The sequence below is a fragment of the Doryrhamphus excisus genome, chromosome 19, assembly GCF_030265055.1.
Source record: "Doryrhamphus excisus isolate RoL2022-K1 chromosome 19, RoL_Dexc_1.0, whole genome shotgun sequence".
Lineage (NCBI taxonomy): Eukaryota > Metazoa > Chordata > Actinopteri > Syngnathiformes > Syngnathidae > Doryrhamphus > Doryrhamphus excisus.
This window is the reverse complement of record NC_080484.1, coordinates 14,635,610-14,660,738: the sequence shown is the minus strand read 5'-3', so window position 1 is coordinate 14,660,738 and position 25,129 is coordinate 14,635,610. Positions and strand designations below refer to the sequence as shown.

General features: G+C 39.4%; 3 protein-coding genes across 4 annotated transcripts in view; 1 reads left to right on the top strand and 2 right to left on the bottom strand.

Moving 5' to 3' along the window:
- Positions 1–1,141, bottom strand: part of fkbp1b (FKBP prolyl isomerase 1B) — a 17,188-nt gene extending 16,047 nt beyond the window's left edge. The window contains exon 1 of the mRNA XM_058056330.1: positions 1,068–1,141. The gene's annotated coding sequence lies outside the window, so the exon portion shown is untranslated. The remainder of the gene's footprint in view (positions 1–1,067) is intronic.
- Positions 1–1,821, top strand: part of wdcp (WD repeat and coiled coil containing) — a 7,698-nt gene extending 5,877 nt beyond the window's left edge. Inside the window, exon 4 of the mRNA XM_058056325.1 lies at positions 102–1,821. Within this exon, the coding sequence (XP_057912308.1) occupies positions 102–298 (197 nt within the window). The 3' untranslated portion in view covers positions 299–1,821. The remainder of the gene's footprint in view (positions 1–101) is intronic.
- mfsd2b (MFSD2 lysolipid transporter B, sphingolipid) lies at positions 1,270–25,129 on the bottom strand. 2 transcript variants are annotated; one of them, XM_058056327.1, is made up of 16 exons: positions 23,237–25,129; positions 22,389–23,165; positions 20,317–20,693; positions 12,714–12,839; positions 12,505–12,629; positions 9,734–9,857; positions 8,255–8,333; positions 7,943–8,127; positions 7,511–7,601; positions 5,230–5,351; positions 5,058–5,141; positions 3,781–3,864; positions 3,575–3,684; positions 3,368–3,511; positions 2,094–2,270; positions 1,270–2,026 (listed from the first exon to the last, which is right to left on the bottom strand). In XM_058056327.1, exons 3-16 carry the CDS (start codon positions 20,674–20,676, stop codon positions 1,984–1,986), a joined length of 1,854 nt encoding a protein of 617 aa, XP_057912310.1. In that variant the 5' UTR covers positions 20,677–20,693; positions 22,389–23,165; positions 23,237–25,129; the 3' UTR covers positions 1,270–1,983. The 2 variants fall into 2 exon arrangements, with proteins under 2 accessions (XP_057912310.1, XP_057912309.1); XM_058056326.1 differs by having other exon boundaries at positions 22,389–25,129.

Genomic DNA, 25,129 nt, shown 5'->3' with positions numbered 1-25,129 from the left:
GCAGCCCAGGCTAGATTAGCTGTGCTAAGCTTGTTAGCATGCATTGCGCAACATACTAAGTAACATCCCCATGGTGTTTTTTTTTTTTGTTTTTTTTTCAGGCCCTCTGTGGATCGTCTTGGTGGCGGACGCAGACGGATTTGTACCCCTGACGTTCAAACCCAAAGAGGAGCTCACGATACGTAATGGCAAGCGTAAATCCACACTGCGCACCCCCGGTAGCCCTGAGACCTCCTGCCCGTCCAGTCCAGCCCCCAGTCACAATCCCAGCACGATGATGGCGGAGGCCTCCACGTAGTCGTACCCGGCCTGACTCTCGGCTGGCACAATGATGCCGAACAACATGGAAGACTTTTTTTTTTTTTTTCAGTAAAGACGTTTTAACATTTCTCTTTGTTTCATTGTTCAAAAGTGCAGCAACAAAATTCTAAACGTGAGATGACAAGGCTCGCTTTTTTTCAATAATATTTAAAACCGTGACAGCATGTCTTGGGGCGAGAGGCGGGGTCAACCCTGGACTGGTGGCCAGCCAATCACAGGGCACATATAGACAAACAACCATTCCCACCCACATTCATACCTATGGACAATTTGGAGTGGCTAATTAACCTAGCATGTTTAGCATCATTCAAAAATCAATTCAATATGGCAATAAAGATGTTGAGACATAACTTCTTAATAGTTGTACAATAAATGTATATAACCTGAGTAAGCAAAATAGTCTAAATAGCCACGCAGCGTTCATTTGTATTACGTCCATTAAGCTAACTGCTAATGCTAGCGTTTGCTAACAAACATTACACGCAACATTCATTACACAAAAAAATTAACGTTAAAAAAGAAATAACATATTAAAAAGGTTTCTACAATGGGCACATTTTCCAATTAATAATAGTTTAAGAGGCGGAAATGTAGAAAACACGCATTTTTATCGTGGCGTTGATAACATGAAGCAAAGGAAAGCAAAGGAAAAAATGGAACTGCCCTCCAGCAGTTCCATTTTTTCCCTCTATAACTATCTGCTACAAGTGAACTGTTAACTTTTGTTATAGATAAAGGCATCTTACCGCTGACTTAGTTTATCCACAATCGGAATAATAAAGATGAAAGTTGCATCTCTGTTTGTAGTTCGAGACGTCCGTTCACAACTGCCGCGAAGGAGAAAGAACGAATCAGAAGGGGAGCTTAATGTCAGCTGACTGATGTCGCGTGACATCTACAAAGTGACGTTTATGCCCGCTGGGGGAAAACAGACCTGGCTTTACAGACGATCTTTGACTACTGCAGTAAATCCTCAAAGAGCAATTTGAGGACGTTCACGTTATTTAATTATCCATAATGAATATTTATTACAAATGACACAAAGACAAGCTAATCACGATGAAGACATTTTTTTATTGCAGGGACGTCAGATTAAAAAACAGATTTTCATGAACATTGTCATCCTGGCGCTCCATCCCATTCCAATCTGATTGTCTCAACTTCGCTTGGTGTCCCTGACTGTCATTCTCATGTTTAAAAAAACGCCACTGGATTGCATCAAATTTCCCTTTGGAGTCCAAATACGAAAAGTAAACACCACATCCTACCACCAGAGGGTGCAATACAGGCATGAATGCACTGTGCTTTTGAACTATTCAATAAAAAAACAGTATGCGTTTATTATTGCTACTTTCCTTACACACCTACGGTATACCCTTCATCTCCACAAAGTAACACACCACACAATCTATTCTGTGTCACATTCATCTCCTTCCTCCTTTTAACGGTGTCATCATAAATAAATAACAGTGTAGTTCAAGAAAAAGAAATAAAATCCTGATATACATGAATTTGTATAAATATCTTGGTTACTCCTATATGACTTTACAACATGTGTGAGAATGAAAACAAACAATGTTTCATTAAAAATGTTCCCAGTGTAATATACACTAATGAGGCAAATTTCCCAGCATGCACTGCTGGAATGCATCAACTTTCACGTCACATCAAACCCAAATCGTCTCTGGAGCCGGTGCTTTGTTTTCTGTAGAAATAATTGTACTCAATAAAATGGTAATATTAGTCATATTACATATAATATAATAACTCACCGCAGCTCCTCCAGGTGGAGTTTGTTCCTCAGCCGCACTTTCTCCGTGATGGGGTACAGGAGCAGGATCATTAGGCCCGTGATGATGAAGGCCACAGGGGCGGCGCCAATGAGCAGTTTCAGGGTGTACACCACCGCCGGCGGCTGCTTGCAAGCTCCGGTGTCGTAACCTGCAAATCTATGCCAAAAATCTCATTTGAGCACAGGAGATATTTTATAATTTTATAATTTTATAATTTTATAATTTTATAATTTTATAATTTTATAATTTTATAATTTTATAATTTTATAATTTTATAATTTTATAATTTTATAATTTTATAATTTTATAATTTTATAATTTTATAATTTTATAATTTTATTATTTTATAATTTTATTATTTTATTATTTTATTATTTTATTATTTTATTATTTTATTTTTTTATTTTTTTATTTTTTTATTTTTTTATTTTTTTATTTTTTTATTTTTTTATTATTCATTTATTTATTATTTATGTTATTTTGTTATAGGAATTTTTTATTTTAGGAAAAATTGCCAGCTGAAAAATTAAACCTTCATTGTGAATTTCATATATCATTTAAAAAAATCAATTCAATATTTTTTTATTGCTATTAAAATAATTCTACATTTTTATCCGTCCATTTTCTATATCGTTTATCCTCACTAGGGATTATAATTTTACAAAATGTTATTTTATAAATGTGTCACTTTTTATTTTAAAATAAAAATATTTACATTTATAGGATTTTTTTATTTTAGGAAAAATTGCCAGCTGAAAAATTAAACCTTCATTGTGAATTTCATATATCATTTTTAAAAATCAATTCAATATTTTTTTATTGCTATTAAAATAATTCAAATTTTTTAAATAAAATAAATTCTATACTGCTTATCCTCACTAGGGATTATAATCAAAATTTTTATTTTATAAATGTGACTTTTTTATTTTGTGAATTTCATATATAATTTTTAAAAATCAATTCAATATTTTTTTACTGCTATTAAAATAATTCAAAATTTTTTAATTAAAAAATTTGGAAAATTTGGAGTGGCCAATTAACCTATTATGTTTTTGGAATGTGGGAGGAAACCGGAGTACTCGGAGAAAACCCACGCATGCACGAGAACATGCAAACTCCACACAGATATGTCCTAAGGTGGAATCAAACTCTTTTCTCCTAGCTGTGGGGCCTGCATGCTAACCACTCGACCGCTGTGTGATTAGGACTGGAGTCTCCAATGTATATGTCAATCAAGTTGTATTATGACTTACTCCAGGCACAGCGTGGACACGCCCAGGGAGATGGCGGCTGCAAACTTGGTGTAGAACACGTAGAAGGAGTAGAAGATGGCCTCGTGACCTTTGCAGTACGGGTTGGACAAACGGAAGTCGTCCACCACGTCCGGCAGCATGGACCTGAAGTCAAAAAGTGAAAATATGTATTTGTGTGTCACTTTCAAGGGTTTTGGAGTGACTGACCAGGGCAGCAGGAGCGAAGCGGCCACGCTGAGGCCCGAGGAGACGGCCACAACGTACGCCACCACCACGTTGGGGATGAACACCAGCATCATGGTGAAGGGCATGATCCACTGCGGGCAAGACGAGGTGAAAGGTCAAATACAAGCTGTTGAAATTAGCATGCAATACCTTCATTCGGCCACGTTAGGGCGCCGCTAAGGACTCACTGTGATGCCACAAAAAGCTGCCGTCTTCTTGCCAAACCTCTGCAGGAACCTTTGCCATAACGGAATGCTGATCACCGCAGACACCTGAGGGACACCAAGAAGTTTAATCATGGAATCGTGAAAAATGGATCTGGTACTCCGGTTTCCTCCCACATTCCAAAAACATGCTAGGTTAATTAGCCACTCCAAATTGTCCATAGGTATGAATGTGAGTGTGAATGGTTGTTTGTCTATATGTGCCCTGTGATTGGCTGGCAACCAGTCCAGGGTGTACCCCGCCTCTCACATGAAGACAGCTGGGATAGGCTCCAGCATACCCCCACCCTAGTGAGGATAACTGGTAGAAAATGAATGAATGTAATACATAACAAATAAATGTCAATATTTTTATTTTTAAATAAAAAAGTAATACATTTATAAAATAACAACATTTTTTTTATAATCCCCAGTGAGGATAAGCGGTATAGAAAATTTTTTAATTAAAAAATTTTGAATTATTTTAATAGCAATAAAAAATATTGAATTAATTTTTTAAATGATTCACAATGAAGTTTTAATTTTTCAGCTGGCAATTTTTCCTAAAATAAAAAATTCCTATAAATGTAAATATTTTTATTTAAAAATAAAAAAGTAACACATTTATAAAATAACATTTTTTTTATTATAATCCCTAGTGAGGATATACGGTATAGAAAATGGATGGACAAAATGGATGGATAACCTAGCATGCTAAACATGCTAGGATAATTAGCCACTCCAAATTGTCCATAGGTATGAATGTGAGTGTGAATGGTTGTTTGTCTATATGTGCCCTGTGATTGGCTGGCAACCAGTCCAGGGTGGACCCCGCCTCTCGCCCCAAGACAGCTGGGATAGGCTCCAGCACCCCCCGCGACCCTCGTGAGGAAAAGCGGTAGAAAATGAATGAATGAATGAACCTAGCATGCTAAACATGCTAGGTTAATTAGCCACTCCAAATTGTCCATAGGTATGAATGTGAGTGTGAATGGTTGTTTGTCTATATGTGCCCTGTGATTGGCTGGCCACCAGTCCAGGGTGTACCCCGCCTCTCACCCAAAGACAGCTGGGATAGGCTCCAGCACCCCCTGCAACTCAAATATCGTTATGGCTTATGTTCACGTTTGGCATCTTGAACACGTTTTCTGATTCATTTTTGATGTTTTTAGTTTTGAGTAGCAGAGAGGAAGCTAAATCTCCACCAAGGAATGAGGAATTGAGTTCACAGTCACCACCAGGAAGAAAACGAGTCTACTCACCAGGATGGTCAGCACAATGTTCTGGAAGTGCTCCCTCAGGTCGGCGGCGTAGGTGCAGAAGAGGACAAAGTTGTTCTGCACCAGCTGCAAGAAGACAACAAGCCACTCAGGACGTGGGACGGCGTGGACCTACTCTCATATTGATCTGCTGATCTGGCACGGATCCACTTACCTGAATGGCCACCAGGATGAAGAGAAAGGCGGCGGTTAGGATCAGGTAGGGCCCGTGTCGCATCACCATGATGAAGCCCTGGTGGAACAGAATGGGCTTCTCTGTTCTTGGGGCGTATGGATCTAAAAACACATTAGATTGGCATTTCAAGGATTTTCAAGTGGGTCCGTTTTTTCCGGGTACTCCGGTTTCCTCCCACATTCCAAAAACATGCTAGGTTAATTAGCCACTCCAAATTTTCCATAAGTATGAATGTGAGTGTGAATGGTTGTTTGTCTATATGTGCCCTGTGATTGGCTGGCCACCAGTCCAGGGTGGACCCCGCCTCTCGCCTGAAGACAGCTGGGATAGGCTCCAGCACCCCCGCGACCCTTATGAGGAAAGAAAATGAATGAATGAATGAATTATTGTTAATATCAGGCTGCACAGTGGGAAGTGGTTAGCACGCAGACCTCACAGCTAGGAGACCCGAGTTCAATTCCACCCTCGGCCATCTCTGTGTGGAGTTTGCATGTTCTCCCCGTGTATGTGTGGGTCTTCTCCGGGTACTCCGGTTTCCTCCCACATTCCAAAAACATGCTAGGTTAATTAGCCACTCCAAAATTTCCATAGGTATGAATGTGAGTGTGAATGGTTGTTTGTCTATATGTGCCCTGTGATTGGCTGGCCACCAGTCCAGGGTGTACCCCGCTTCTCACCCAAGACAGCTGGGATAGGCTCCAGCAGACCCTATTGAGGTCCGTTTTTGAGAACCAGTCTTATATCAGAGGTTGCAAAGTCCAAAGTCTTGAATTAGAGGCTACTATTGACTAAATGTTCTGTCCCATTACTTCTGTCCATATCGAAATATGCCCATAAAACGAAAGAGCAACAAGAAGCACATTGATGTGTCTTCCAAGGTGACGATATTTAGAAACGTGTCAACATTGGCGACCAAAATGTCCCGCAGGCTCACAGGCTGCTAAATATGTCCTCCCTCACCTCGACCGAATAAACAACATGTCTTCTTGGCTGTGGAATAATCCAGTTTGCAGCTACCACGCCTTGGTTTAGGAAGTAAGTACAGTAAGCAAGGAAGCTTTGCAGTAACCGCATGAGTGAACATTTTACTACATAAATATCCTCAAGTGTATACAGGGATCATGTTTTCATAGCCTCATAGATGGATGGATGGATGGATGATGGGTGGGTGGATGGATGATGGGTGGGTGGATGGATGGATGATGGGTGGGTGGGTGGATGGATGATGGGTGGGTGGATGGATGGATGGTGGGTGGATGGATGGATGGATGATGGGTGGGTGGATGGATGGATGGATGATGGGTGGGTGAATGGATGGATGATGGGTGGGTGGATGGATGGATGGATGATGGGTGGATGGATGGATGGATGGATGATGGGTGGGTGGATGGATGGATGGATGATGGGTGGGTGGGTGGATGATGGGTGGGTGGATGGACGGATGGATGGATGATGGGTGGGCTGGGTGGATGGATGGATGGTGGGTGGGTGGATGGACAGATGGATGGATGGATGATGGGTGGGTGGATGGATGGATGGATGGATGGATGGATGGATGGATGGATGGATGGATGGGTGGGTGGGTGGGTGGATTGATGGACGGATGATGGGTGGGCTGGGTGGATGGATGGATGGTGGGTGGGTGGATGATGGGTGGGTAGATGGACGGATGGATGGATGATGGGTGGGTGGATGGACGAATGGATGGACAGATGGATGGATGGATGATGGGTGGGTGGACGGATGGATGGATGATGGGTGGGTGGATGGGTGGATGGATGGATGGATGGATGGATGGGTGGATGGATGATGGGTGGGTGGGTGGGCTGGGTGGATGGATGGTGGGTGGGTGGATGATGGGTGGGTAGATGGACGGATGGATGGATGATGGGTGGGTGGATGGGTGGATGGGTGGATGAATGGATGGATGATGGGTGGGTGGATGGGTGGATAGATAGATATAGATATGATATGAATGCTATAGATATGCTATAGATATGAATGCTATAGATATGAATGCTATAGATATGATATAGCCATGAATGCTAATGATTGCTAGAGAGCTCCTGGATCCTGTGCAGTGTTCCAAGGAGATCTGGGAGGACTGGGAAGACTGGATTATCCTTCCTGACCAGCCTGGGACAAACTTTGAAGAATGTGGACCACCACAGGTTATGGGTTCCAGGTGGAGTCCAGCACCAGATTATCTTACAGAGGGACTGGAGTAGAATAGCAAGTGAAGGATTGACCGAAGTCTTACCGTCCTTCTCTTTGACTCCCAGGAACATGATGATGGTGCACACCAGGAATATGCTCCCGATGACGCCAGCGGCAATCATGTAGACTTCCTTCTGCAAAGACACACACGAGACTTCATGTGGTTTTACTCTCTCTGAGCTATCAAGACTTCTGGAGTTTAAGTAGTCTTTCTCTAAGAGAAAGGACTTGAAGTTCCTTCAGAGGTTCTTGGTGGGATATAAATAGGCTAATGACTTCCAGGCCGGTGAAGGGGGACCCTCCAATGAGGGGATGTGAGGGAGGGACCCCTTTAGCGGTTAGTGGCTTCAGAGCATCGGGTTGGGATATCAAAGAGAATTTTTTTTTCCTGCCTAATCCCGTCTGTTCTTCAAGGATCAAACACGATACGGTTTTGGGTGTTAGGAAATATGGACCCAATTTGCGTGACACTTACCGCGTGAGACAGGTATTCCTCCGAGCGTACCAGCAGGCTCTTCACCACCTCGCCCCCGCTGCCGTTGCCCGGCTGAGCCGCCGACGCGTTGTGGGTGGGGCAGTGCTTGAGCGTGTGGGCGCTGGCCACAATCTGACCCTGGATGGCCGCGCCCACAAGCGTCCCCAGAACCTCCACTGTCATTCCTGGAAGCCCAAAGACAGTCATTCATCACTCTGAAAACAGATCATTTTCATAGACAGACTTTGAAACCATGATATAGAATGATTGAGAAAGCTGATGTAAAACGTAAACAATATGAGAAGGAGTTACGGTAGGCAGTGGCTGAGTCTCGTTCTTGCTGGTCGGTGCTGAGGAACATGGTGAGAGCAGAGTAAGGCACGTGGTAGCACTGGGACAAGAGACACAACACATAGGAGACATTGTGTCACCATGACAACCTTCTCATCATCGCACACACAATCACCAAGGCTGAAAGATGGTAATGGTAATGGTTTTATTTCATTTGAACATTACATCAAATTACAATTGAATGCATCCCATAATCAGTTCACAGTTCCACATGTCCAAAAGGAGTAGGAAGAAGCAAAGCTTATTAAATCCTACCCCTCCATCTGGTACTTTTACAATCAGTAACTGTTACATTTGTTCACTTCCTGCTTTCCTAATGTAGTTTTTTAACTTTATTTTGTTATATTAAAAAAATTACATGAAAAAAATGTAATAATTTTTTTTTTCATTTTTTCATTAATTTTTTCATAAATTTTTTCATTAATTACATGAAAAAAAATGTTCATTATTTTTTTTATTTTTACAATCACTAACTGTTACATTTGTTCACTTCCTGCTTTCCTAATATAGTTTTTTTAAAACTTTATTTTATTATATAAAAAAAACACTTCATTCATTTTCATTCATTTTTTTTTCATTTAATTTTTTTAGTTTTATTTTTTGTCACATACCAAAGTACAAGGTGATATGACCATACAAAGACATAATGGGTACCATAGTAACCATCAATATAGTGATATATATATATATAGCACTTCATGTCCAAAAGGAGTAGGAAGAAGCAAAGCTTATTAAATCCTACCCCTCCATCTGGTACTTTTACAATCACTAACTGTTTCATTTGTTCACTTCCTGCTTTCCTAATATAGTTTAAGGTTTTATTTTGTATTATATATTATTATATGTATTACTTTCTTATATAGTTTAAGTTTCTATTTTTATTATTTTTATTTGTTTTTATTTTTCTTTATTAATTTTTATTTATTTTAATTTTATTTAATTTAATTTTTTTGTCTGCATAATAACCATGCTGCAACACAGGTAACGCCATTTTTTTCATCGCTCACTTTCTGGTAATGGTAATGGTAATGGTAATGGTTTAATTTAATTTGAACATGCATCAGATTACAATTGAATGCATCACATAATCAGTTCACAGTTCCACATGTCCAAAAGGAGTAGGAAGAAGCAAAGCTTATTAAATCCTACCCCTCCATCTGGTACTTTTACAATCACTAACTGTTATATTTGTTCACTTCCTGCTTTCCTAATGTAGTTTAAGCTTTTTTAAAAATGTAGCATTATTTATTTATTTATATTTTTTTATCACGTAACCGAAGTACGAGGCGATATGACCATACAACGACATAATAGGTATCATAGTAACTATGCGCAGTATCGCGGGTCTTTCCTTCCTACAGCCATCAGACTCCATAACTAAAACTAATAAAAACTAATTATGCAATAAACTTCATCTTAAGCGATGTAGCTTGTACTCACAGTGATGAGCGTCTGGTAGAGGCAGTAGAATCCCAGGTACCACACGAACCTCCCGGTGACAAAGGGAGGAACATACCAGAGGTAGAAGTAGGAGACCACCAGGAAGGGTGTGCAGCCCAGCATCCTGCAGAGTGACATCATCATAAGGACGTCGGATTACCGCCAGTCATGTGACATAGTTGGAACGGTTGCCTTATGTAATGCTGACGGCGGCCTTCGAAACTAGAGAGCTAGCAACCTAAACGGTAGCATTCAAGTTATTTCCTTTCAACTTAAATAGCCAAAAACTTACCACTTCCACACGGATAGGGAGGATAACTATTAACAGTTATTTAACCTTTAACATGAACATGAATCAAACGTAGTAATTTTTTCTGGGTACATGATACCATACAGCATCCATATCAAACTTGCATGTGCCGCACTAACATTAAACTTTCATATCAAGGCGGGGGCCCCCACCTGATGTCCTGCGAGCCATATTTGGCCCACGGGCCACGTGTTTGGGACCCCTGATTTAGACTGACCTAGCAAGACCCTATTTATGAAGGAAATACTGTATACCTGTTTATGAACCTTATTGCAACATTATTAGAGACATCTAGACATGAAATAACAGCCCTATAGTCTCCTTTATACTGCTATTACCCAATACAGTACACATAAGAGAACATAAAGACATAAATACTACATAATATAGACTCATACATTTTAGTATTGGGAAAGTTCCTTGTTGATGGGTTTTTTTTCACTTCCTGTTTCCATTCAGTACTTCCTGTAGGGGCTATGGAGTCATCAATGTAACATTGCCAACACATAGTGATCAGAGTAGAATATGACATATTGACATTTCGACTATTTGGCCTTTTTGATCCTTGAAAATATTTCTTTTAGGTACAAAAGATGTACAATTACTTAAATATACATTAAATATACATATTTTGGAATCATACTGGGCCTTTTTTAACCAGGAAACAGCCATCATTTATTTGTTCTTCTATATCTGAAAAAATGTTGTGTTTTTGTATAAAGTACACAAACATGTTCTTGGACACACCGCATTAGCATGAAAGCTACACAAAAAGAGAATGACTTACTAAATGAGTATCCAGGTTACCTAGCATGCCTTGCGGTGTGTAGATAAGAAGTCATTAGATGCTGAAGATGCTGAGTACTAAATTCACACAAATTCCACAAGCTGGGATGATGCAGGTTTCCAGCTTTTCTGAGGGAATTTAGGTGACAGTGCCAAAAAAAGAGGCAGGGGCGGCAACCTCTGACCCGCACCACAACGGGAGCACTAAAACAAAACCCAAAAAAAAAAAAAAAGCAACGCGGGGAAAGAGTGATTTCTGGCATGGTCCAGCCAGGTCACTGTGCTCTCCTGGTGATTGTTAGCGCTAACAAAAGCTGCGCCACAAAGCTGGTGCTGCAACTTTGCTGCTTGTCAATGGCAGCATTCGAATGTTCCTAAAGATGGGGCATGTGTGGGGGGGCAGGAGTGGAGGGGGGGGATACCAAAGCACAAAAACAATCCTGATGACTTCCTGCTCTTCATCAAGCTGCAGTGTCTCGATAAGAGAGCAGCAATTAGACTGAGATGAAGTGGAAAAGGAACACAGTCAAAGAACGCTTGGGGGGGGGGGGGGGGGGGCACTTGGATTATATTCTACACTCAATACATAATTAAATGCGTATGCGTTTAACCAGGCCCGTCCTCCAATGTGCAGCCTGTGCCTGAGCCAACAGCAAAAATCAGCAAAAAATTCCCATCCATAAAGTCTCAATATTAAGAGAAAAAAATGAATAATCTAATGAGAAAAAAAACTGGTTATTTCATGAGAGTATTATGGAGAATGTCACAGTAGGGCCCAAATGTTTATTTTGAATATTATTATTTTGAAATGTTTATTTTGAATAATAATTATGGCAGCAGGATACAGCAACTGAGAACCTACACAGGGTGTGACAGGAGATTATTATTATATTACTATTTATTTATTTATTTTTAATTATTATTATTATTATTATTATTACAAGAAACAAACAAGGACAAAGCAAAGAATTAGATTATTATAAAGATTATAATAAAATATTATTATTATATTATTATTTTTATTTATTTATTTATTTATTTTTAATTATTATTATTTACTTATTTTTAATTATTATTATTATTATAAGAAACAAACAAGGACAAAACAAAGAATTAGATTATTATAAAGATTATAATAAAAGATTATTATTATATTATTATTTATTTATTTATTATAATTGTTATTATTTATTTATAATTACTATTATTTACTTATTTTTAATTATTATTATTTTTTATTATTATTATTGTTTTTATTATTATTATTATTATTATTATTATTATTATAAGAAACAAACAAGGACAAAACAAAGAACTAGATTATTATAAAGATTATAATAAAAGATTATTATTATATTATTCATTTTTTATTATTATTATTATTATTATTATTATTATTATTATAAGAAACAAACAAGGACAAAACAAAGAAGGACATTGTCAAATTTGATTGGAAAATTAGACTGGGATAAAATATTATATATTTTAAAAATATTATATAATATTCATTCATTCATTCATTTTCTACTGCTTATCCTCACAAGCGTGGTGGGTGTGCTGGAGCCTACCCCAGCTGTCTTGGAATCATGAAACGAAAACAACCTTTTGTTTTGTCACTTTAAGTGCTAATATTTTCTCCAATAACTCTTTGGTGGAGATAATAAAGGATGCGTACCAAGGCATGAGTCTGCCGATCTTGGTCCACTTGGTCTTAATAATGAAGAAGCCCACCACAGGGTCCGTCAAGGCGCCCCAGGCCCGCCCGATGAACAGCACCATGGACGCTTGGAAGGCGTTGATCTGTGGCATATTCCATGTTTTTTTTTTATTCCTTTCTGGCCAGACAGAACAACGTGGCCCCCAGCTGGGATACAATATGTTTACCTGGGCCACATCCAGCAGGTAGATCTGCAGGAAGAAGGCTGTGGCGCTGGCGGCCACTTCTTTGGGAGCGCCTCCGATGGCAAAGCACAGCTTACTGCACACGGACAGCTTCTGACTGAGGTCTGTCTGCAAGAAAGAACCGGAGTGGACGGGGGGGGGGGAGAAGAGACATCACAATGTTGGAATTTCTCACCGGAATTTCATAATTTCATACAAAAACAAACATATTCCTTTTGGGTTGACAACAACAGGAAAGCAGCGACGTCGTGATGATATGTAGTATTCCACACAGGTCACTAGGTGTCAGTAATGTTACATTGATGAAACAATAACCATCACAGGAAGTAGTGGAAGTAGCATCATCGCACTATTGTTGCTATACCGAGTGGCCACGTTGGGGAATATGAGTGTGAATGTGACTATAGGGGTGCTATCTCATGTGTAGAGGGCTCTAACGCTGTTAAAAAGTATGTTTAGAAGGTTTTCTAACTACTAAAATATTCCATTTGTGTATAAGGAAATTGGCTGGAACCAATTAATGAGATCTGATTTTATTTATTTTTACATTTTTTAAAAAACAGTTAAATATGTTTTAATTGAATTTACTTGATTTTTTTATGAATATATTTGAAATGACATTGTGCCTTTTGTTGTATTTTTCACATTTTTACTGTTTTTGTTCTATTGGATCTCTCCAATGTGCTGGGGGCCAATAAGAAACGAGCCCCCGGGGCACCAATGGCCCGTGGGATGACCTTTGGACATCCCTTTACACCCCCCCCCCCCCCCCCACCCCCTTTTATAGCTCTTCATCAGAATGAGTGACCACATCTTATGTCCGCTATTCAGCTAGTTAGCTTCCCCACGTTGGGGAATGGTAATAGTAATGCTAATGGTTTTATTTCATTTGAACATGCATCAGATTACAATTGAATGCATCACATAATCAGTTCACAGTTCCACATGTCCAAAAGGAGTAGGAAGAAGCAAAGCTGATTAAATCCTACCCCTCCATCTGGTACTTTTACAATCAGTAACTGTTACATTTGTTCACTTTCTGCTTTCCTAATATAGTTTACGTTTTTATTTTGTATTATATATATAATATACATATATTATTATACATTATTATATATATATATATTACTTTCTGTTATAGTTTAAGTTTTTATTTGTATTATTTATTTAATTTAATTTTTATTTTTTTTTGTTTTTGTCATGTACCAAAGTACGAGGCGATATGACCATAAACTTTATTTTATAAATTTTAATTTTTAAAATTATTTTATTTTATTTTTATTTTTATTTTTCATTTATTTTTGTCATGTACCGAAGTAGGAGGTGATATGAGCATCCAATGCCATAATGGGTCAATATAGTGATATATATAGCACATCATGACTGGTTCAAGACTCTTCATCCTTATAGTTAGCAAATGTATTTTATTTATTTATTCATAATTTATTTTATTAATTTTTATTTTTTTAAACATTTTTAATTTTTTTAATTTTTAATTATTTTTTTTTTGTCACGTACCGAAGTATGAGGTGATATGACCATTCTCCAGGAACGGTGAGAATATGTAATTATAAGCTGTTGATGACCAAAATAGATCCAACCTCTAATTGCTGCTCTTCCTGCATTCATTACTCACGGTGTCATCACATGCCTCCGTCTGGGAATCAAGAGGCCAAAAGCAAATGCAGAAATGAAAAAAAGGAATGTGTCATCATCCATTATTCAACGTCAAAGCGTGAGACAAGTGTCGGTGAAAATAGAAACCCCCACACAAATGACTCCTAAGCAGCAAATGGCTTGAAGATATTGACTTATTGATAAAATGTACTAATATGGTGGACAAAGGAAGTAGCAAAACATTCATTGTATGACACTTTTTTGGTATTTTTGTATGAAAAATGCTGCAAAAAAAACACACCAAGGAATCTTGCACCATACTAGAAATATAACATATAGATAGAAAATACTGTATTTAATTATAATAGTCTAGTAAACATATGGAGTGTTTACTCTTCCTGGTGTGCTCCTCTCAAATAGAAATAAACAAACACAGCAAAAATCAATAGACGCTTTAGGAACAAGCATCTTATTTATGCCGCGTCATCATTTTTGCCAGTTCAGCCAAAGGGTCTATTTAAGTCCCACCCGCAGGAAAAACCTCCCAAAAAACACACCCGACCCCCAAACATCTACTGAGTCTTCTCCGAAACTCATCCCCAAAATAAGACCATGACACTGCTTAGTTGTTACTCTCACTTTTATAGGAGCAGATCCTTTAACATACTCAAGGATATACGACTTTTATTCTTCATGATGGCATTGACAACCAAACGTTTAAGATCAAAAGTGATGTCCATTTTCACTTCCATAGCCATGGCTTTCCTTTTCCTTGGTGCACTTTCACCAAAAGACTAACAAAACTAGCTAGCTAGCGAGCTAAGACACAAACTAACAACATGGTTTTTCACATTTGTACAAAAAATTTGGCATCTCCCAAGTACAGTTGTCACATCATCTGCTCGGAATGGAATATTTTCCACTCTGTTTCTACTCACAAGACCTTCTACATCACCTCTCTGACAAGAGAACAGAGGAACCCCGTGTTTGAATTCAATTGTAAACTGTACTTGAGACTTCTAGACTCATTTCATTAATACTTTGGTTGCATTATTTCAATGCCACGAGAGCTATTTTCATAAGTATATTCCATTCCAAGGGCTGCATGGTGGACGTGTGGTTAGCCCGCAGACCTCACAGCTAGGAGACCCGAGTTCAATTCCACCCTCGGCCATCTCTGTGTGGAGTTTGCATGTTCTCCCCGTGTATGAGTGGGTTTTCCCCGAGGACTCAGGTTTCCTCCCACATTCAAAAAGTTTAATTGTCTAGGTCAGGGGTCTCAAACACGCGGCCCAAATGTGGCCCGCAGGACACTAGTTTGAGGACCCGCGCAAGTTTGATACGGATGCTGTATGGTATCATGTACCCAGAAAAAATTATTACGTTTGATTAATGTTCATGTTAAAGGTTAAATAACTGTTAATAGTTATCCTCCCTATCCGTGTGGAAGTGGTAGGTTTTTGGCTATTTAAGTTTAAAGGAAATAACTTGAAGGCTACCGTTTAGGTGGCTAGCTCTCTAGTTTGTGAGTTAGCATGTGTCTCAAGACCCTGCAGTTGCGCAATATGTTGTAAATAAAAAGAGTATAAATGTGACTATAGTCGTGTTTTGTCATGTCTACAGGGCTCTAATAATGCTTTGTTCATTTTAATCTGAAAAAAATAATTTGTCTACCCACCAACTATATGTGGTTTCTTAAGTTTGTATTATTTGCCGTTTTATTATTATTATTATTATATTTATTTATTACTGATTGATTTTCTTTATTCTTGATTTATTTATTTTTTATTTATCTCATTTTGTGTAGAAAAATAAAAATTAAGATATTTGAGAACAGTGGAATGTTTTATCTGAGCTTTTATTGTAGAAAATCGGAACCAAAGCACTGAAAACGTTTTTTTTCTGTTTTTAATAAATGCGTTTTTTTCTTTTTTTTGGAAAACCTCAATGACGACCTATAAAATGTGCAACTTTATGTTGGCACATGTGAATAAGGGAGTTCTCGGAGGAGCCAAAGTGTGCGTATAAAAGACAAATAAACACCAAAGCGACCGCATCTCGGAGTGAAAAAGGCTATCATTACCCAGCCCCCCTCAAAGCATCAAGGGCCTGGGAGAGCGACAATTACCAGGAGGGGCCGCCGTGTAATTATTCAATCTGGAGACAAGCGGCCAAGAGGTTATAAGTGAAGGCTAAGACTTCTAAACTCTTGCAGCAATTAGAGCTAATTGGAGAGGAAATCAAAGTCTTTGGTGTCGTTAGATTGCTTGCTCACTGCACCCATGATGTGCAAAATGGATGCCATATCAACTGAAGTTTCTGGGAATAAAATATCATTTCTAAATATCTCGAGTCCAATGAGGACACTTTGAGGACAGTCTAATCTGTGAGAATTATCGGACTTCTCAGACTCGAGGATGAAAAGTGCTGACGACTTGCGTTTGTGCTAAAAGTGCAGCCATTAGCTAAGCTGCTACTTCCCCCCCAACGTCGATCCGACTGACGGATTTGCACTTTCTGGGCACATCAGGGTTAAACCTCTTGGTGTCGCTCCAGATTATGGATTATGGCGTGTGTGGCAGCAGAGGTTGCTGATGATTTGGTGGAGGATCGCCAAACGTTGTTATGTGAAATGTATGGATTAGCGCATTTTCACAATATTGCTTTTGCATTAGCATATTCACACATTCAGCAGCAAGCAAGCTTTTTGGAACACATGTAAGATGTTCCATTCCTGCATGTTTTAGACTCATTTAAGATGTTCTATTCCTGCATGTTTTAGACTTATGTAAGATGTTCCATTCCTGCATGTTTTAGATTCATGTAAGATGTTCCATTCCTGCATGTTTTAGACTTATGTAAGATGTTCCATTCCTGCATGTTTTAGACTAATGTAAGATGTTCCATTACTGCAGGTTTTAGACTCATGTAAGATGTTCCATTCCTGCATGTTTTAGATTCATGTAAGATGTTCCATTCCTGCATGTTTTAGATTCATGTAAGATGTTCCATTCCTGCATGTTTTAGACTCATGAAGATGTTCCATTCCTGCATGTTTTAGGTTCATGTAACATGTTCCATTCCTGCATGTTTTAGACTCACTTGAGATGTTCCATTCCGAGCTGCCTTTGGCATTGACAGCGTATGCAACTTGGACATGTGACAGGAAGTGAAAAGGTGAGCCATTGTGCAGGTGTGCCAGCAACGTCTCAGCGCGTCTGCGGGGATTTTTGTACATTTTTGAGATCAGAGCTCACCGACTTCAGCGCCATTCTTCAACACCAAACTCCTCCAAGCCTCATGCTTTAATGAAATCCCTGAGGTCATTAAAAGACGAGTTCCGAGGGAGCGTCTTTCTTTTTGTGTGTGTCTGAAAACAGGTTGGGTGCTCATGTTTGACGCTAATGTTTGACGTTAATGACATGACAACACCTGTCTGAAGGCACGCAAACACAAAGTTACACAAGCAGAACGCTCCTTCTGATACACACAAAGTCCTCAAATATTCGCACTCATTCACACATTCCAGGAAAGCAGCAAGCAAGCTTTTTTGAACACATGTAAGATGTTCCATTCCTGCATGTTTTAAATTCATTTAAGATGTTCCATTCCTGTATGTTTTAGATTCAAGTGAGATGTTCCATTGTTGCATGTTTTAGACTCATGTAAGATGTTCCATTACTGCAGGTTTTAGACTCATGTAAGATGTTCCATTCCTGCATGTTTTAGACTCATGTAAGATGTTCCATTCCTGCATGTTTTAAATTCATTTAAGATGTTCCATTCCTGTATGTTTTAGATTCAAGTGAGATGTTCCATTGTTGCATGTTTTAGACTCATGTAAGATGTTCCATTCCCTGCATGTTTTAGACTTATGTAAGATGTTCCATTCCTGCATGTTTTAGACTCATGTAAGATGTTCCATTCCTGCATGTTTTAGACTCATGTAAGATGTTCCATTCCTGCATGTTGTAGGTTCATGTAAGATGTTCCATTCCTGCATGTTTTAGGTTCATGTAACATGTTCCATTCCTACATGTTTTAGACTCATTTGAGATGTTCCATTCTTGCATGTTTTAGACTCATGTAAGATGTTCCATTCCTGCATGTTTTAGACTCATGTAAGATGTTCCATTCCCTGCATGTTTTAGACTTATGTAAGGTGTTCCATTCCTGCATGTTTTAGACTCACGAAAGATGTTCCATTCCCTGCATGTTTTAGACTTACGTATGTAAGATGTTCCATTCCTGCATGTTTTAGACTCATGTAAGATGTTCCATTCCCTGCATGTTTTAGACGTATGTAAGATGTTCCATTCCTGTATGTTTTAGATTCAAGTGAGATGTTCCATTCTTGCATGTTTTAGACTCATTTAAGATGTTCCATTCCTGCATGTTTTAGACTCATGAAAGATGTTCCATTCCCTGCATGTTTTAGACTTATGTAAGATGTTCCATTCCTGCATGTTTTAGACTTATGTAAGATGTTCCATTCCTGTATGTTTTAGATTCAAGTGAGATGTTCCATTCTTGCATGTTTTAGACTCATGTAAGATGTTCCATTCCTGCATGTTTTAGACTCATGTAAGATGTTACATTCCTGCATGTTTTAGACTCATGTAAGATGTTCTATTCCCTGCATGTTTTAGACTTATGTAAGATGTTCCATTCCTGCATGTTTTAGACTCATGAAAGATGTTCCATTCCTGCATGTTTTAGACTCATGTAAGATGTTCCATTCCTGCATGTTTTAGACTCATTTAAGATGTTCTATTCCTGCATGTTTTATATTTATGTAAGATGTTCCATTCCTGCATGTTTTAGGTTCATGTAACATGTTCCATTCCTACATGTTTTAGACTCATTTGAGATGTTCCATTCTTGCATGTTTTAGACTCATGTAAGATGTTCCATTCCTGCATGTTTTAGACTCATGTAAGATGTTCCATTCCCTGCATGTTTTAGACGTATGAAAGATGTTCCATTCCTGTATGTTTTAGATTCAAGTGAGATGTTCCATTCTTGCATGTTTTAGACTAATTTAAGATGTTCCATTCCTGCATGTTTAGACATCATGTATTGTAATCTTCCAGGGGCAACTTTGCATTCGGGGCAGGCATGTTTGTGCCCCACCACATTCGGCAGATGACACTGTCGAGTCTGTTTATTCAGCATGGAAACAAAAAGTTAAAAAATCCATGTCAAATCCAAAATGTCAACTGTCGTGTTTGGCGCTAATGCACACGAAAGCTGCTTGCCAACCGCCAATAAACAACAGAAGAAGAAAAACGCACCTTGACAACTTTCCGTTTGAGCGGCTACAAGATACCTCAATCGGATTGGGGAAAGGAATATTCCACCCCTGGGAATCCGATTATATATTCATTCGGATTGGCACTATTTTTTCGGAATGAGGCGTATACAAAGGTTAAATTCTTTCCGTTTGAGCAAATAAACCAAATGCAATTGGAATATTTGGGTCCACGTATACGTGGATATTGACATAATATTTGCAAATGATGATTAATAAATGTTTATATTTATGTTTATGTTTATATAATTATAAAAAGTGATATTGGATAATTCAATTCAATTGGTCAAGGTGGGGGCGGCACGGTGGTCTAGGGGTTAGCGCGCAGACCTCACAGCTAGGAGACCAGGGTTCAATCCCACCCTCGGGCATCTCTGTGGAGTTTGCATGTTCTCCCCGTGCATGCGTGGGTTTTCTCCGAGTACTCCGGTTTCCTCCCACATTCCAAAAACATGCTAGGTTAATTAGCCACTCCAAATTGTCCATAGGTATGAATGTGAGTGTGAATGGTTGTTTGTCTATATGTGCCCTGTGATTGGCTGGCAAGTCCAGGGTGTACCCCGCCTTACGCCCGAAGACAGCTGGGATAGGCTCCAGCGACCCTCGTGAGGAAAAAGCGGTAGAAAATGAATGAATGAATAGTCAAGGTGGTCCTACCTGAGGGGCCTTGGTGTTGGTGAACAGCGGGTCCAAGGGTTTGATGACCCCATTCTCCCTCTGGGCCATGGCTGACAGGCTGTGCGTGAGGCGGCAGGTGTACTTCAGCGACTGTGTGTTGAAGTGTGTGTGACTGTGACTCCGGGTGTGCGCCAACAGGCGAGGAACTTGCCCCCGGCCGCCGCCTCCACCTCCTCCTCCTCCTTCTCCGAAGCCACCGCCGTGCACCGGGGGCGGGAATCGGACGTGGCTATGACTGCGGGCGTGCACTAGAGCATGGGTGGGTCCAGACGCAGGTAGCTCTTCCTCCTCCTCCTCCTCCTCCTCCTCTCTGGCAACTTTTCTCTTTTCTGCCGCCATTCACATGCTGCTCTGCTCTGGAATATGGGAGGCCAGCAAAGGGACACACATTGTCACACACACATTGTCACACACACACAAAATAGACATAGACTCAATAACAAGTATGCACAACATGCCGGCTCAGGAATGCTGACACATGTATGTCACACACTTCCATGACTCAAGCGCACACACACACAGGACACTTCATTAGGTACACTAACAACAAAATATAAAAAATATCAATATCGCAATATATGTCTCGTATTGCTTTCAGTATAGAATTGATGCAAGGAACCAGGAACATGTTTCACCACTTCCTGCTTTTCAGGTATTACCAGTGCATGCCGTATTATATTACATCATAACTCTATACAAATATAATTTAAAAACACATTATAATGTAGACAGTATTTTTATGATATTGTAGGATTCTTTTTTAGGGCAAATTTAATTGACTTTTTTAATTAACACGTCTGCCCTGACGATATCGCAATGTATGGCAGGTGATTTATGTAATGGCCGTATTGCCGTGCTCTCATTATTATGAGTTATTCTGCGGTTGTCAACATCCGCACGATATACAACTTGGCCACATCATTAAGTACACTTGCTAATTAAATCTCATCCAAAAAAAATAAATCAACATCAGGTCAAGAAAAATATCAACATATGCTGCTTTTTCAGTATGTCCACATTCTACTATAGCTACATCGATATCAGTATGTATCGCATCCAAAATATGTATAGTTATGCAATGTCTGTATGGCCTACATTAGCATTATCATTATCATTATCATTATCCCAACATACACACCACGATATAGACAACATGGTCACTTTATTAGGTACACTAGCCAATGAGATGTAGACATTCAGACTTTTATTGTTATCATGATAAAAATAAAAATAAAAATAAAAATAAAAATAAAAATAAAAATAAAAATAAAAATAAAAATAAAAATAAAAATAAAAATAAAAATAAAAATAAAAATAAAAATAAAAATTAAAATTAAAATTAAAATTAAAATTAAATACATAAATAAATTATTTTATTTAATAATTTAATTTAATTATACATTAATAGATAAATAAAAATAAAAATAAAAATAAAAATACATAAATAAATTATTTTATTTAATAATTTAATTTAATTATACATTAATAGATAAATAAAAATAAAAATAAATTATATTAAAATTTAAATATAAATATAAATACATAAATTTATAAATATAAATATAAATACATAAATTTATAAATATAAATAAATATATAAATATATAAATATATAAATATATAAATATATAAATATATAAATATATAAATATATAAATATATAAATATATAAATATATAAATATATAAATATATAAATATATAAATATATAAATATATAAATATATAAATATATATGTGTGTGTGCTATTCCTGACATTTTGCCGCATCAAAAAGTCTAAATATTAGGAACAGAGTGTGATGCAAAGTACAAGGCAATTTTCAACATGACTTCTTACTAATAGACCAAAATATTAGGAACAGACGTGTGGACGTTGCGTGTTGCGGTTGCAGGTGTACCTAATGAAGTGACCGGTGCTGAGTGCATAATCCAAGGGATGCAGGAGGAGGAGGAGGAGGAGGAGGAGGAGGAGGAGAGTGCTACATACTACATCAGACATCCGCACGCGTGCACAAAAAAGGCAAAAAGAGGCAGAAAAGATGCGATCTTACCCCGTGTTGCCGGGAGAAGAGGGTGACTTGCTTGGTCGGAGTCCGGGTCGCAGTCTGTCAGCAGCAGCAGCAGCCGGGCGGGATGAGGAGGAGGAGACTGCGGAGACGAGGGGGGGTTCTTTTCACCTGCGCCCCCATGCGGCCGTGAGGGTGTACTGCCAGTATATTGTAGAGAATGAAAACAAATACTGAATCAAAAGTTCCTCTTCAGTCCTGCTGGTTTGTATGAAATCCCAGTCTACATCTTCAATGTCACGTTATGGGCATGCCTATGCTTCATATGTTTAAAGTCGATTATCCATCCACGTTCTATGTCGCTTCTCCTCACACGGAGAGAACATGCAAACTCCACACAGAGATTCCAACCCAGGTATTCCCATCTCCTGATTGTGTGGCCAAGATGCTAACCACTTCTGCACCGTACAGTGGAAAAGTCTTTGCAAAGAACAGCTCTCGAATGAGATCATTTGTGGCGGTAACCACAAGTTAACCTTGTGGTTGGTGACCTTGCACGCCCATGTGACCTTGCTCCATGATTACTGGCCAAGCATCATCCTGCGATGGCGGTCATGCGGTCATGACGTGACTAGCACGCCCCAAAATCCAAAGACAGAAGTTATTGTAAAAATGTCCGAGCTCTAGTGACACCACCCTGGGCGTGCTTGGAATTCCGGTGTTGATGTTTCCTTTTTCCGACGTCCCTGCTGAGGGGTGTAATTAAGCCACAGGTGGAATTCTAACAATGAAGTCGGGCATGTCACTCAGACTGTGGGCTTCCTGAAAAGGTGTGTACCTGTGAGAAAAAAAATATCTTTCAAATCAGCAAAGAAAAGCAAGGATGCTCTGACCTGGGTGAAGAACCTTTCTTCACGGTGACATTTGAAGGACGTGGAAAGGATCGTAACCGTTGGCGCTCTCGTAAATGAGCTCTATTGACACAGGAAACATTGGCTCCTTGTTAGCCATGGTGGACTTGAGTCTTTCTGACGGAAAGAAGCCAGTTGATTTGAAGGAATATTCCATACAAAGTAGAGTGGGGTCAAGGTTAAGTTGATAAACAGTCCTTTCCGTTTCTGAGTTGTGTGTTTGTGCAAATTCATTCATTCACGAGGGTCGCGCAGGGTTGCTGGAGCCTATCCCAGCTGTCTACATGTGAGAAGACTGGTTGCCAGCCAATCACAGGGCACATATAGACAAACAACCATTCACACTCACATTCATACCTATGGACAATTTGGAGTGGCTAATTAACCTAGCATGTTTTTGGAATGTGGGAGGAAACCGGAGTACCCGGAGAAAACCCACGCATGCACGGGGAGAACATACAAACTCCACACAAAATGGCCCAGAGTGGGATTGAACTTGGGTCTCCTAGCTATGAGTTCTGCGCGCTAACCACTCGACCGCCGCGCAGCCCTGTTTGTGCAAATTCATTCATTTTCTACTGCTTTTCTCACAAAGGTCGCGAGGGTGCTGAAGCCTATCCCAGCTGTCTTCGGGTGAGAGGCGGGGTACACCCTGGACTGGTGGCCAGCCAATCACAGGGCACATATAGACAAACAACCATTCACACTCACATTCATACCTATGGACAATTTGGAGTGGCTAATTAACCTAGCATGTTTTTGGAATGTGGGAGGAAACCAGAGTACGGAGAGAACATGCAAACTCCACATAGAGATGACCCAGAGTGGGATTGAACTTGGGTCTCCTAGCTGTGAGGTCTGCGCGCTAACCACTAGTCCACCGTGCCGCCCATCATTTTGGAATATAAGACAACAAAATATCAGCAGAACATCAGGAGAAGATGTTTCCATGCGAATGAAGGTCTGAAACCATGAAATACTTTGGTGATTCCACCAGAAGGTTTTCCACGATGACAACCTGAAGATTGGAGCGATGATGGATGAATGAAAACATTTATAGGCCTTAACGACTGTCGTTTTGTACAGGAGTGAAACTGTCTTGTCTGGGATTGACGCCATCTTGACAGGATAAATACTTTAGACTAGAGCTGTCCTATCTAGTCATCATGAACCGATGAAGCCTACTCAGATCAGACGCAACCCCCCTCCTCAGTGCTGCGGTTGTTACACTAGAACATTTTGACTCTTTCTTGCCAGCCAGGCAGGCGGCCCCTTCATCTAAAACCACATCAGTGAGGATGAAGAAGGGGGGGGGGTGGGGGTATGGGGGTGGGGTGGGGCGTATGTGCTGCATCGGCATGAGTATGTTTCCCATAATGCGTGAAGAAGAATGTGCAAAATGAATGGTTGACTTTGAAAGGAAATGTGGGAGTTGAAGGCAGAGTAATTCCCCACATGCTTCACCTTATTAAATATGTAGCACAAAGGAAATGTGCTCGCTCTCCTCTTTGGCAAGACCCCCCCACCCCCACCCCCGACCCAACACAAAACCCCGAGTGATGCCCACAGCTTCACAAATTCAGGTCCAAAACATTTTGAGCAAGATGAAGCATGGAAGATAGGGAATTAGGATGTTGGAGATGCTGACCATCCTAGTACACGCTAACGCTAATCCTCCGCTAGTCTTCAGGCTGTCTTCTGCTTCCGTTGTACGTCCCTATGGCCGCTTGAAATATTCAATATAGATAATGGGGCTTGAATTTTTCCCAGAGGCCGATGTCAACGCAGGGAGACGGGACAGAGGAGGAAATGTCTGTGAACAATCCATCCATCCATCCTCTCACATGTGACACGACACATTAGCAAGATTCGACC